At 37.6% G+C, this 14,557-nt stretch overlaps 2 protein-coding genes across 8 annotated transcripts in view; one reads left to right on the plus strand and one right to left on the minus strand.

The window, feature by feature from the left end:
- The window catches only part of EEIG2 (EEIG family member 2), a 25,445-nt gene extending 20,841 nt beyond the window's left edge, over positions 1-4,604 (plus strand). For 2 of the 3 annotated variants that reach the window (XM_014885408.2, XM_088170103.1), the window contains exon 11: positions 180-4,604. In XM_014885408.2, the coding sequence (XP_014740894.1) occupies positions 180-222 (43 nt within the window). In that variant the 3' untranslated portion in view covers positions 223-4,604. The remainder of the gene's footprint in view (positions 1-179) is intronic. The other variant, XM_088170102.1, reaches the window with a different exon arrangement.
- Positions 3,155-12,783, minus strand: HENMT1 (HEN methyltransferase 1). Of its 5 annotated transcripts, none has more exons than XM_088170098.1 (7): positions 12,450-12,783; positions 11,461-11,589; positions 9,839-9,951; positions 7,979-8,113; positions 7,382-7,564; positions 5,631-5,808; positions 3,155-4,104 (listed from the first exon to the last, which is right to left on the minus strand). In XM_088170098.1, exons 2-7 carry the CDS (start codon positions 11,572-11,574, stop codon positions 3,709-3,711), a joined length of 1,119 nt encoding a protein of 372 aa, XP_088026224.1. In that variant the 5' UTR covers positions 11,575-11,589; positions 12,450-12,783; the 3' UTR covers positions 3,155-3,708. The 5 variants fall into 5 exon arrangements, with proteins under 5 accessions (XP_088026224.1, XP_088026225.1, XP_088026227.1 ...); XM_088170099.1 differs by lacking the exon at positions 12,450-12,783 and adding an exon at positions 12,323-12,388; XM_088170101.1 differs by lacking the exon at positions 12,450-12,783 and adding an exon at positions 12,323-12,377 and having other exon boundaries at positions 9,896-9,951.
- Positions 12,784-14,557: the final 1,774 nt, after the last annotated feature.

Raw genomic sequence — 14,557 nt, forward strand, 5'->3', positions numbered from 1 at the left:
TTTTTACCCTTCACATTTAGCTGGTTTGGTATTTGCTGTTTGGTTGAAGAGGTTTTGTTGGGGTTTTTTTGGGAGGGCTGTTGGTTGGGTTGTTTAAACAATACACTTGCTGATACGTGGTACTTGCTATCTATCTTCTATTTAAATTGACATTTAACTAACTTTTTTCACACTTTCAGAGTAGGATCTGGAGCATATGAGCAGGTGGTGATAAAACGCTAAACTGGAATGACAAATGAGGAAAACTTGGAGCTCTGGTGTTGATACTTCTGGTATTGTTTGCTCTGTTGCAAGAGCTGAGAAAGACAAAATGAACTCAATGTGATCTTTTTCTGAAAAACAGTGGAATGCCTCTTGCTCATAGAGCATCGTCTTCAGTGGTATGAAGGCAATGTTTAGCTATGTGTACCTTGTGAGAGCACTTAGACCGTTTTTGTAAGCTCTGATGTTAGTGGAATTACTCAATTTCTATGAAACATCTGTGGAAGCATGTCCCATTTCAGTATTTTATATAAAGAGATCAGTTGTGGTGATGGACTTTGTTTGTAACGATGTTTCTAAAGACACTTTTAAAAGCTGGTCTTAAAAGAACCTGAAAAAGTAATTACTGAATTTGATCCTACATGCCATTTTAGTTTTACAGAAGCTAATTACTCCTACCAAGTCAAGTTTTTATCAGGTCAAAGTTAGGCCCTCCAAAAAACAGGCCAGCTATGTTTTAACATAACCAAAACCTTATCTTAAGAGTACTGAGCACAACTTCATTGTAAGGTTCAACAGAAGAGGTGAATGTCATGTACATTTAAAAAATCACCCCAAAACTAAATACATCTAGACCTAAGATCTAAACCAGCCACTAATCAGTTGTGTTAACTGTAAATTAAGGCTACAGGTTTAAATGCATCAAATGTGACTTTTTTTTTTTTTTATGAAAAAAGTGGGATTCCACATCAAAACACTAGGGCACAGTAGTGTTTTATCAAGAAAGTTGCCTTGATGGTTCAATCTGGAGTTCAGCAGCTGCTCCCACAGAAACTCACTTCGACAATGCATGGACATTGACATGCAATAGGATGGTACTGTTTACAAACCTAGTCAGTAGTTTACTACCACTTCATTTTTTAAATTGTAGTTTAATCCTTCACAGTCAGTGCTTTGCTTGTGTTTTGAATGTGCCTTGCGGGATTGGGGGTGTACAGGGAAATTAAACTATTTACTAAGGAATTTAAGCTTTAAAACTAGGTAAACATCTATACTATTATTAATATAACTTGTTAAGAGAAGCACTTTATTGTAGACATACTCTGCACACTGAAAAAGTCTTAGTGTGCAACTTTGTTGAACACTTCTTCTTTTGCTATCTGTCCACTGTTACATTAGGTCAATGTACTGTATTTAAATTTGCACAAGTAGTGATTTGCCTGAAAGGCAAGAAAGAACTCTTAAAATTTTCATTGAGAATATGAAAGAATCAATTTTTAAAGGGATATGTTGGGTAACAAATAGGTGTAATTAATTGTAAACTGCAAATGACTTAATTTTTTTTACATTTAGTGGTACTGTTTATCAGTTAAGGCCTGGAATAAGTAAAAATAGTGTGGCCACTTTTGAAAGCTCAGAATGCTTCAAATTTTGCTTGGAGTGATGTTTGACACCTTTTATACTGATGTAAAAGTAGGCCATATTTAATAGGTTAAATTAGGAAAAGCAGACTTTTTTTTTTCCCCCAGAAATCATAGTAGAATTATTAAATTTTTATTTGTATTTTTAACAAAATTTCAGCTTTTGAAGACAGAATGCTGTTATTGAATATGATGAATATGAGCTATTTCTCTGTTTTGGTACTTGCATACTTTTATTTCTACTGTTAATTATAATCTCTTTAGAGTGTCTAATTAGGTAAAAGAATTAATACAAAGATTCTATTTTAGCTGCTCATAATTCAAGTGTGGTATTATCAGTTTCTGGTCTCCACAGGAATTTTAAACAGAAACTAGTCAACTGCTGATATACAACTCTCTCTCAGAACATTATATAGTCTCCTTTCCTGTTATATAATAATTCATACCAAAAAAATCCCATTGCAGGCAAAAGATGTCAGAAATTTGATTCCATTCTTTGCTTTCAGTACTCTTTGACCCTGCTATACTTGTTTACAAATCCACTAAAACTAGTAGTACTTAAATGGTAGTTTACTTGCATTTACTAGGAAAACTACATGAAGTTTGAGGAAAACAAACTTTTAAAAAACACTGTACAGCTACTTATGTAATTCTCAAAGGAATTTCGACGGCCCATTGCATTTTATGTTAAACAACACAGCTAATGGTCATAGATAATTTGTTTACTAGAAACAGTATTTTCTTGCCTGAGCATATCTTTTAAATAATAGGGAAGTTGACATAGAAATCCAGCTTTTCATAAAACTGTATCTTAGTAATTTATTCTTCTGACTTGACTTACAACTCTTCATGAAGTGATAATCTAATCGTGCATCATGTAAGTGGAACATAACCTTCACATTTAGGTGCTGTATTTTCTTTTTTGTAAACTATGTTATATAAATACTAGAGACTTCCATGTTGTAAACTGTTTGGGATGTACTGGTGGATTATGTGTTTTTTAAACTGTATTTAAATACAAATCTCTCAGACACTCAATAAACTCATGTCTTCAGCTTGGAATCTGTTCCTAAACAATTGTCTCTTTTTTTAAATGCAAAAAATTACAAACTTAACTGGAAGTTTGAGTCCAGTTCCACTTCCAGTTAAGGACTTCTTTTTTAAATGCTTCACTTTTTTCTGCTTCTGTGTTATCACAAGTGACATCTGTATTATCAGGAAAATGTGTCATTTAGATCCCATTCTTCTTCTAATCTAGAAGGAAAATTTTTAATTCAGAACACTGATCAGAAGTGTTCTGTTCAACTAGTCTGACCATAACCAAACAATAGATATCCACATTATTTCCCTTATATTCAGGATACTGCACTCTTTTCTTGATGTTAGTGTTGGATGGGATTTTTGGTTGTGTTGTGGGGTTTTGTTCTTGTTAAATTTTTTCCATCTACTCTATTTGGATTTTACAGTTTTGAACATCTGAAAAAACAGAAAAAATTCAGGAACACCAGAGGCAGGTTAGCATTCACAATTACTGCAGTTCTTTAAATTTTTTAATTTTTTTCAAAAACAGAACAAAGATGCCAGTTTCATATTTCAATTCAGCTGGAACAACATTTGGTTTTCATTGAGGCAGAGTGTGTACTCTTCTTGGAAAAGGTATCTAATAAATTTTGTAGAAATTAAGAAAAAACTTGCCCAAAACTTATGTCTGACTCATATTATTCAGCAGAACACAGTAGATGGTAAAACAAACTATCTTTGAAGTTAACAAGAGACTACCAGAAATAACCTAGTAATGATAGCTACAATGAAGCAATAGAAAGCAAACAGAAATACCTAATTTTCTTCTTGGGAAATAATTATTTCCTTTTAGCCCCTTATACTCTACTTGAGAACCCTATGAGTTACTGTTACCCTTGTCAGAAGCACACGTTTACTCAATGAGAGGTGCTTACAGATAAGTACCACTGATGGAAGGTTAGAAAAGATTTTGTGGTCTAGTTTGCATACAGAACATACAATTTGACAGCTTCTAAAATAAACACTTTCATTACTTCAACTGAACTTTGTGTGAGAAATCTGTGATCTAATTATCTTCATTTTCATGTTCAATATTGAACATCACAGCAGAACCATCACTGCTCAGTGTGACCTTGCCAGCAATAAGCTTGCATAACTTCTCAAAGGTACCACAAAGTCGATTCACTTTGGGAAAAGAAAAGATTGTTGCAAGAGGTATGTAAACCTCATTTCCACTGACAAATGGTTCCATGTTTTTTTCAACAACCAGTTTTTCAAGATAATCAGAAAAACAATCCATTGAAGATTGGGATTTGGATTTTCTCTCAGGATCATCACTGTACTCCTCACGTTTTGACATTAAACGGTGCTTAATGATTTGGGCTGTGAAAACAACTTCTCTGATTACTGCATTCTGCAAGTACTTCTCATCCTTAAGACTTGGGTACACTGCTTTGAAGACCTTTACAATATACAAGAATACATAAAATGTTTATCACTATCAAAATCTCAGATTTTAACATCTGCTGTCCAAAAAAACTTCTAAAATGTGACTATCATTTTTATTCAATCCTATTTTGCTTATTAAACGGTTTTAGTTAAAAAAAACTAGGCAAGATGAGCTGGTTTTTCTGTATTACAATTACACTGGCAGTTAACTGAACTTAAAACAAACCCAAAACCCAGCAGGCTATACCTGCAAGTTAGACTTGTAGATCAGGAAAGGTAAGGCCCTGCAATTCTTTACCTCTTTTTAATAATTCTCTTACTTCTCACATTATGGGGTTCTGGGGACAGTTCCACAGTGATGGAGATTCTAAATTACTTCTGATCAGTCATCTGGAAACCAAGACTACAGCATGTCATTTTTTGTTTTCAGAGTAAAACATTAAATATGCTCTCACAGCTGTAGGGAATGCTAATAAATAAATTGTGACATCAAAATCTGTGAACTTGTAGTGTGCTCTGCACTGAGCAATACTCCAAGGCAATTAAGGAAACTAAGCAGACAATCTCATTCCCACCAGGGTTACTAGGAAGTGCTTTATACCAGCACACTACCAATGAAGTTCCATTGTCTATAATTATTTCTTACTTTCCAAATACATCTTGAAATGTTGAATTATTCCTATAAATTAGTTACCTAGTAAAAATTAATTTTGTAAGAAACACACAACATTAACACTCTTGATCAATCTCAAAGGATACCCACGTCAAAACTCTCTCCAAAATGACCCTGTAATGGGAGCTAATGAAAGCAATTTCTAGTACATGTACATCACCTGATGTATTTCCAAGTTTGGTGAGCATTAAAGAGCACTTCATTATTCTGTTAATGGCAGTAGATGACAGGTGACATTTCACATGCATAGAAATTTCCAATACAGAAATTACAAATGTTTTTGTAGCTTGGAAACCATAAAAGATAAAGCTATAACACTGCTTTAGTTTCAGTTCAGGTCATAAGTATTTGAAGATACTTATATATTTTTACATAAATAACTGAAATATTAAAGTATGTTCACTGAAACAAATAATTTAAGTCCTTACAAAATTGAGTAAAACCCCAACAGTGTATTTATCTTTGCATTGTTACTTCATGTCAACTCTGAAAAAAGTTTGATTTATACCACATGGCATTTAGTAAGAAAAGCCTTTTAAAATTTTTTATGTATCTGAAAAATCTGTGTCACTGTCAACAGCCACATAATAAATAAAATTAATGACTAGAGGAAAAATAGCTGGCAGAAAGGAAAAATTCCAAGGATAGGAGCATCTTAAGATAAGAATGATTATCCATACTGTTATTTAGCAAATACCCTAAAAATTTAAGGCCTTTGTACAACAGGAAACACGAAGAATGAGACTGTCTTGTTCTGATGACAATCAGAGCTAAGACAGGACAGTGGCAGTATTTAATGTGAACAACCTCACAGGCAGTCAGAGACAACTTTATTCATACCTGTAAAGGAAGAAAATAATACTTACTGTTTTGTAAACTGCTTCAGTGGGTTTCTCAGACTGAACAGATTCACCAGTTTGAGGATATTTTCTAACAAACACACCTATTTGGGTACAAAACCCAATCTTCTCCATTCCTGTTGGTGGTTGCCCGACACCAGTAAATTCCACTGAGTAATCATAGCATCTAGCAATCTCTAGAGCCCTAAGACAGACAAATTATTCCAATTACATGAAATATTCACCTTTCCATGTGATAAAGATCCACTCTTAAGGAGAAACAAGACTCAGGCTGTGAAGGCTTGAACATAATTTCTCTAACAATGCTCTCATGCCTGAAAATAAGCACTGTCACATCTTATTGTACCTGAGCTGTAAGATGCCTACCATAGTCTGAATCATTTAATATCAGTAATTTAGCCATCCAAACATTACTATTCCTTCTAACATATGTGCATGGAACATTAATGCTCACAGTTGCTTAGTCACCAATCTGGAAGTCAGCTAGAAACTGATTTTCAAGAACAAAATTATTTGGGAAGAACCCATAAAAAACATACACACCACTAAACCACAAGAGATCAGTTAATAGAGAAAGTGTGGTTTGCTGTAAATATAGAAAGACTAAAATCTACCTAATCAAGGTTACAATGGTGTACATAACATCTAAATGAAAAATATCTTATAGTACATAATGTGAACAAAGGAATGGGGCAGGGAACCAAAACTGCACTACCTACCTGCATCATTCTCCATGAAAAAGAAGAAAACTAAATTAACATCTCATGTATTTTAGAGAATAATGTAATATTTCTATTTCACAACACAAAGGCTTTCTCAAGTTTACAGCTCAAAGAACCCCCACATTTCTTCAGTGATTTCAATACTTTTAAATCACGTCTATCTAAAAGCAAAATCTAAATATACTTAAACTCATAGAAATTGTCTCTAAGGTATTCTAAGGTAGCTAATTACAGGCAGGTTTTAGTATCATTATGTAGGGAAAAATACATGCTTCCAGCTTTACAAAACTATTTACCCAAAAATCACTGGATACTTTAAAGTGCATGGCAGAAACAACATAGTTTAAGGGGCAAAATTTCCATGATAGATACACCAAGAGTTGGCTACTGAGATATGGCATTCTTTACTGTACCATGTATTTTCTTCCACAACTGCTCAACAGCTGAATGTTATCACAGCATCCCACTTTCTCTTTATTTTTGTTACATTCCTGATATTAAGGGCAAGATAGATCTCATGTAACCCTCTGTCATATGCATATGATTTGCATTAAATGCTTCACTGTGTCATGATCCATTAAACCATCCTGCCCCACTGCTGTGGTTATCTGATAAATCTGCTTGCATACTCTTACTGAGTGCTTTGATTACGCACCATATATAGCAAGCACATTTCTTGGATTTTATGAAGAATTTCTATAGCAGGGTATTATGGAAAAAGATTAATTGATACCTTACACTTTAACTATGTTAACTGTAATAAAGATACATAAAAAGTAAGTAAAAGTTTTAAATCTTTTTTGCAGAGCAGTTACAGTAAAAGTCAATATAACCACCATCAGAAAATACAAAACCCACGGAATATGCTTAACTGCTCTCAACAGCAAAGAAACCACCAAATTAGGAGGTGACACTTCACAGACAGCAAACCACATAAGTAAACCATTCTGAAAATGCACAGCCATTCATTTCTCACTCTAGTGGGCATTCAGAGCTGCTTCATATGCACCCAGCATATGATGTTCAATACCTTACCAGCTTTGAAACTGTGCTTGGCTCCACTCGAATTTGTGGTCTGGATGCCTGTATAACTTCACTCCTGGAAGCAAAGCATTAAATTCACAATTTGGAGTGCTGATCACAACTATCTTTGGAGCCATGAAACCGAACACCACTTCAGGAAACTTCTTCAGCTCTGATTCTTCCAGGTGTTCTATTCTGAAAAGAATAAGTTGATGTCTTGTATTTAAAAACACACTACTGTAATCTCAGCAACCAGTCAAAACAACCCCAAACCCGTATCTGTACCTTGCAATTTTACACCTACCTCTGAAATATGAGCACTGGCACCATGGCCAAGTGGCAGCACAGGGGATTTGGTCTGAGCAAATCTCCTCTTTCTTTTTTTTTTTGTACTTTTTCATCAGCACCCTCTTCCAGCCATAAGAACTACTTGAATTGCTTAGTATGGTTAATTTAAACCCAAGTTAGAAGGCACTCTTCTACTTCCTACTTTTCCAATTCTATTCCTCTGCTTGAAAGGTTTGATCAAGCCTGTTTGGAGCATGGACCAAATTCCAAACTGAACTCTAATGGACTTAAAAAAACATTTTGTATTGTCCTAATACTTACAGTTCAAGACATGTCACCAGGTCAAAACCAAGCATGCAAGGATCTTTATGGGCAACTGAACCATGATGCAAGGTAACAGTTAGGGATCTTTCAGATGGCTGAAAATAATCCACAGGAAGAGGAGACAATGTATGCCTACAAAAGTATTAAAAATATGGTGTTACAGGAAGGACCTTAAGACAAGATAAATAGTGCATGCAAATGAACTAGCTAATACCCTGCATGGATACCTCATGAATCTCAAACTTAACATGGATATAAAAAAGAATATGTAATACAAACACTTTTTGTAACTACCTATGATAGAACAGAAAGAGCAGAAGTTAATCCTAAAACTGTCCTTCATGTTTACAAAAATTTCCATTATACTCTCAAGTCACTTGGAAAATTCTTGTCACTTAGACAAGCTTTGTGGGGTTTTGGGGAGAGTTTTAGGCAAGTATATTACCTATTTTTTCCAAGTAAAATACACCGAGAAACCAAGATACATGTGCAAATTCCATTCTGAAATACAGCACTAGACAAAACACACAATAAATATTAAATGTAAAAGGTTACTTCACTTCATTCTTGAGGAAGAGCAAGAGATAACATCAGCATCCTGCTCCTACATATTCACTGAAATTGTTATTAATCTGCTTTCAAGAAACCTACATTCATCCATCAGACCAGTGCTTCAAAGATTACTTAAACCTCTCATTTTCGAGGGGTTCTAAACCAGACACCACACACCTGAGCTAACCTTCCTATTTTAAAATGATAAACAAGAATAAGTCCCCACCATGGTGACTAAAAGTTCCATGTGCATTTCAAGAAGATCAAAACTGGTCTTTCTGAAGACAGTAATGTCATGTATAAGCATACAGAGATATTCCTAACACCATGCATTAGAGCCTTTACAGTGTATTTCTCAGAGGTGCACACCCTGAGGGCCTCTGCATGACCCAGACCTTTGGCTACATTAGGTGATGTTATGGGCACTTACAGCCCATGAGCTCCCAGGCACAGGTCTGACGTAACTAACAATGACAGAGCTCTTCATTTGACAAGCTGATGTTTCTGCAGTTACCCTGATCCTGAAAGCCTCTACAAGAAATGCTGCACCATGCCACTTGTATTTGGTTTGCATGGCCAGGTGGCCAGGGGGCTATAGGAGAGGCTTCTCTGAGGGGAAGCCCATGCTGGAGCAGGCTCCTGGCAGGAAGAAAGGAGCCCACACTGGAGCAGCTTGGCTGGCAGGACTCATGACCCAGAAGGGCACCCATGCTGGAGCAGCCTGCTCCTGCAGCACTGCACCCTGTGCAAAGGAACCCGGGCTGGAGCAGTTCATGAAGAACTGCAGCCCACGGGAAGGATCTAGGCTGGAGAAGCTCGTGGAAGTCTGTCTCCCCCACGGGATGGACCAGATGCTGGAGCAGAGGAAGGACTTCTCTCCCTGAGAGGAAGCAGCAGCAGAGATAACACATAATGAACTGACTGTAGTCTCCATTCCTCATCTCTCTGCAACACTGCAGGAGAGGGGGTAGAGAATAGGCAATAAAGTTAAACTCATGAAGGAGTGAGAGATAGGGAGAAGGTGTTTTTAAAATTTGCTTTACTTCTTATCATTCTGCTCTGATTTTGATAATAAATCCAACTCATTTCCCCAAGTCAAGTCTGTTTTGCCCATGATGGTAACTGATGAGTGATCTCTTCCTGCCCTTTAAGGCATGAACATTTTGTTGTATTTTCTCTCTCTGTCCAGCCAATGAAGGGGAGTGATACAGCAGCTTCTGGTGAGCTCCTGGCTCTAGCCAGGGTCAACCCACCACACTACTAGGTCATGACAAATGCAAAACTCAAAACAATCAAAGAGCTTACATTTTTTCTTTCATTATATTTGCACAGATATCTAGCCCAGCTAACACTTCAATGCACCTGCAGAATTTCAGCATCCAGAGAAGGCTGCAGTCAGCACATCCTAAATCTGCCACCTGTAAATTAGATATTAAAAAATGTATAAATGCTATATATTTCTAAGTAATTTCAGTGACTTGCATAAAATTAAAATTCCATACTTATCAAAATAACTTTGTAATGATAACGCATTTCAGAATCATAAGTAAAATTTACAGCTGCAAGCAAGCAGGATAGATGAAGATTTGAAAATTCTTTTTAAAATATCTTGCAGGATCTTCATATACATTTTTTAACCTTTTGTTAGTACAGCTATAAACAAGTACATGTAGGACATCCCATTGATTCTGGAGAATGTCTTCCACATGAGTAACAGTACGGTATGATTTTAATTATAAAAGCTGCAGAAATTTTCACATTCACCACTGCTTTTCACAGGGCTGTTCTCCCTCCAAAACACTGAGCTCACCAGCAGCCAAGTTAGCAGCAAAGAATCTGCATAGAACAAGTTTAGACTCAGTCTAATGTTTAAGTGGGGAACTCTGGGGATATTCAGACCATGAAGTCAAATAATACACAGTTTTTCCTGTAAGCTAAAGAGATAGTTGAGTATGTAAACCAACCCCCACTGTTCTTTCTCAGGCTCAGTCAAAGCTGAAGCACACTGCTGTTCCCCGTGTGAAAATCCTGAGTTGTTTCTATCCACTTTATCTATGGTCTGTGTAAACAGCAAGTTCACCCTCCCGCCTCTTCCACATGCTAAATCAGAAAATTCAAACCCTCAAAGGCAGATGCAATGCTGGTGAACACGTTCTATCTGAAAGCAGATAACAGTGCCACAGTATCATAGACTGGATTAGATTTTTATTAGCTACTAGAAGTATGATTACATAACTAATGCAGGTGCATCCGTTTCTTGCATGTCCCTCAAGATATTAACAGCAGCTTAAGGGTTAAACACTGCAGACTTGAGAAGATCTTTTGGGGAAGGAAGTGGGGAGGACACATTAGAAGCGAGAAAACACTACAGAATGTTACTTAAATAATTTAACTTTTCACAGTGAGTAGTGAAACAAAAATTCTGGTATATTGGGGGACACAGATGACAACACAGGTGGAGGACTACAAGACATTAAGAAAGTGGCGATGAGTTAGCCTCACATAATCCCACACTCTCAGTGTCACTTCTCATCTGAGACTATCCATGCAAATGATGAGATAAACCTGACACGCTACACAGAACTAACAGCTCTGGAAAGCAAAACCCAACTATGAGGAAAGCAACTTGAACTTAATTTCACAGCATTAAATTAAAAGCAGAATGCCCACTACTTTCAAAAACAGTCTAAAGCATTTCTCTTGTTTAAATATTCTCCTCTTCCCATCAAGTAACATAAATTTTATGCACGCCTGAAAAACAACAACATCACAAGGTATCTGCTAAGGCCATTCAGTTTTAACAGTTCCTTCACTACTGTGGTTTGGTAATTAGGTCAACAGGTTATTTATGCATTTTGTCTTCCTGAGATGCCAAGTGTCAACTTACTTTCAAGTGTATATAACCTGAAGAGAAAAAACATACCAACCTTCTTAGGTTTGTATTTCTCCACTAAATCTTTAACAAACTGGTAGCGTTGTTTGTACAAAGGAGGTTCAAATTTAATAATCTGCGTAAATTCTCCTTGAAAGTTCTTATCCATAGTATTCTGGCAATGCTAAAATAAAAAGTTAACTCTTATTTTCTGAAGCACTTAATAAAATATCCAGTTACAGTTAGCTGGTTTTAGTGGTGTCCCAATTAAGCAGGGGTAGACCTGATCTGAGTTCTATTCAAAGAATGACAAAAACATTTGGATTAGCACGATTAGGCCGTTGTCTCCACATGTAATTATCTAAATAACCTTATTTAAATAACTATAAATCATATACAAATCTAAAAAAGCAAATTTCATAATCTGTCACTCTCCATCCAGCACACCTGGACAACGACCACAACCAAACGCATCAGGGCCAAGCCCGCACACAACTTGATTGTTCTACGAGGTCTTTCACACACAAATAAAAATATGAATTTGTGTATATATATATGCACAAAAGCCGGCTCGGTGTCCAGGCCAGTCCCCCATCGCCTCAGCAGCGGAGCGGGCCTGCTGGATTCCCTTCAGCAGCGCCCGCCTGAGGGGCCACCCGCGGCCTGAGCCCCGCCGGCCCCTCAGCCCCGCCGGCCCCTCAGCCCCGCCGGCTCCCGACTCCCGAACCCCGCCGGGCCCTCAGCCTCGACGGTCCCCGACTCCCGATGGCTCCTCAGCCCCGCCGGCTTCTCAGTCACCCCGGTTCCGACCCCCGACAGCCCCTCAGCCCCGCCGGCTCCCGACCCCCGACAAGCCGCTGCCTCCCGGCCCAGCCACCTCTGTCCCTTGCCGGGCTCCCCCGCGCTCCCCGCTCCACCTTCTCTCCCGCCTGGCACAAGCGGCCGCCCCCACGGGGGTGCGTCCCCTCCGGGGAGCGCCGGGAGCTCCAAGGGACAGCCCCCGGTGTGGGGGGTGTTCGCTAAGGCGAGGCGATAAATCAGCACCTCAAATCGTCCGAGCTCCACTTGTACTGGTCCGTGCCAGCCTCCCTCAGTGCAATTAAAAGGTGATTGGCGGCGGGGAGCGGTGTCGCTACTTTTTTACACTGAACCCCAGAAATCTCGGCACTCCTCATGCAAGTCCCTCGCGCTGCTGCTGTGTATAAAGCCGTGCTTTCTCCGCCGCAGAGGGGAAATGCGCTGTTGTGCTGCCATTTGCAGTGCCTGCCTGGGTGAGTGAGAGCACAAACATCCAAAATCGATGTCTTCTGCAGGGTTTCATGAAGTCTTTTCCACACTGAGGCAAATTTGTCTCTCAGTGAACAGGCTGCTGCGTAGCTGCACGGTGAAAGTAGAAAGGAAAGCATGGCTCTAAATGTCCCATTTCTTCTGTTAACAGCATGTAAAACATTTGCTAATCACAGGCAGGGCTGTTATTAATAAAGATAGTGTAGGCCTGGCACGTAGAAGGAGACAGGACTCTGGTGGCAGTGAGGCTCACGTTAGATAAATTAGATCATAATTCAATGCCCTTTAAGATTTCAGCATATACTAGAAATGTATATGCCAACTCTTGGCTAACATTTTAAGTTTTGTGGCCTACACAGAGCACACAGTTAATCTTTTTGACTGTTGAGTAATTGTTCAACCTCAACTATCACTTAGTACCTACATCTCATTCTATAAATTCTGCCCAGTGTTTTTTTTTTTTTACCTGAGAGAAAGGTTTATTAATAGAAGTCTTCTACTTACCAGCTTCCAATGCTATAGATTCTGGTATCCTGTGAAATTCTACTTACAAGTCAGTATAATGGATTCTTTAGAACAAAAAAGGACAGATAAGAACAATAGTAAAGTTTACAGTATAATTCAATTCATAACACAGTGTAAATTCATGCAATGTGCTAACAGTTCAAAAGAATTCACCCTAAAATGTTTCACTGTGTGTGTTATAATTCTCCACTATGAACAATATAATCACAGAGATATCCTTTCTGATTGTTCCATATTAGGTGATGACATTGGATTGGAGAGCCAGTCGACTGGCCACATCAAAGAGATGGTGAGCACTGTTTGCAATTCTGAGCTGGAAAATCTGCTTTAACTCCAGGGTGTCTGATCTACTTGCTGAAAAAAAGTTCTGAAAAATTCTTCTGATTTTTTCCCCATTAAATCAAATAAAGGGTTTTAAAAATTATTTTCTCACTGAAAAAAAAAAAAAACTATTTGATTTAGTCTGGTTGTGGTGTTTTGTTTTGTTTTTCCCTTATGCAGTAGTACATCTATGTAATTGTCTCAAGGCATCATAGAATAATTTATGTTGTAAGGGACCTTAATAAGTTACCTAGTGCACCCCCTACTTAAAGGAAGTTCAAGTCAATGAGGTTACCTGGAAGCTTCAGTTCCAAGGTAATTTTCACATTACACTCTATAATTTCAAACTGAATACTCAAATTGTATTAGCTCAATATGCCACAAATCAAGCAGGTTTTCTTAAAAAAGCCTATTACCTTTGCACCCTACACAGAGCAACAAATGATATGACTATACTGGAATAAAAGCATATCACAATATAAAGTCATGAATCAAGAAATCCTAAACTGCTGACATTTATTTCCTTCAGTAACTGGAATAAGAAAGACAACTGTATGCAATTCCAGTACTTTCCCCATAAAGTTGCAGTGCATATAATGAAACCTGATAGCAAAAGAAACAATGCAGCACTGCTGCCATGAGACACTAGTCCATATTGATATTTGACAGGAATATCCATACAGCAATACTGCTTAATCTGTAATTCAAGAGCTAACAACAATACTCTCAGCTAAATCCAGAGGAAGTTTAGTGACTGAAGTACTAGTCTTTTTCTCCTCAGCTTCAATCAACAGATTTGGCCCATATAAAAAATGTAATTCATCTGTGTGAATGAGAAGTGAAGCTGCTATTACACACAAATCATGTTCTTCTTACTCTAATTATATATAAATCTTGGTGTTTGCAAGTGAAAATCACCTTGTTTTGATGTTCTTTGGTTTGGTTTTTGGTTTGGTTTTGTTTTTCTTTTTGGCTGTACTCTATAAAAGCCAGCTGGGATGACTGAGGGAAGAAAATCT

The sequence above is a fragment of the Sturnus vulgaris genome, chromosome 9 (genome assembly GCF_052056855.1).
Source record: "Sturnus vulgaris isolate bStuVul1 chromosome 9, bStuVul1.hap1, whole genome shotgun sequence".
NCBI classification, from domain to species: domain Eukaryota; kingdom Metazoa; phylum Chordata; class Aves; order Passeriformes; family Sturnidae; genus Sturnus; species Sturnus vulgaris.

What these genes read in the sequence shown, in the direction of transcription:
- HENMT1 (XM_088170098.1), bottom strand. Translation starts at nt 11,574, where the DNA reads ATGGATAAGAACTTTCAAGGAGAATTTACGCAGATTATTAAATTTGAA. An exon ending in AGAAATACAAACCTAAGAAG is followed by an intron (nt 9,952 to 11,460) that starts GTTGGTATGTTT and finishes TCTAATTTACAG; the next exon opens with GTGGCAGATTTAGGATGTGC. An exon ending in CAAGCACAGTTTCAAAGCTG is followed by an intron (nt 5,809 to 7,381) that starts GTAAGGTATTGA and finishes TGTCTGTCTTAG; the next exon opens with GGCTCTAGAGATTGCTAGAT.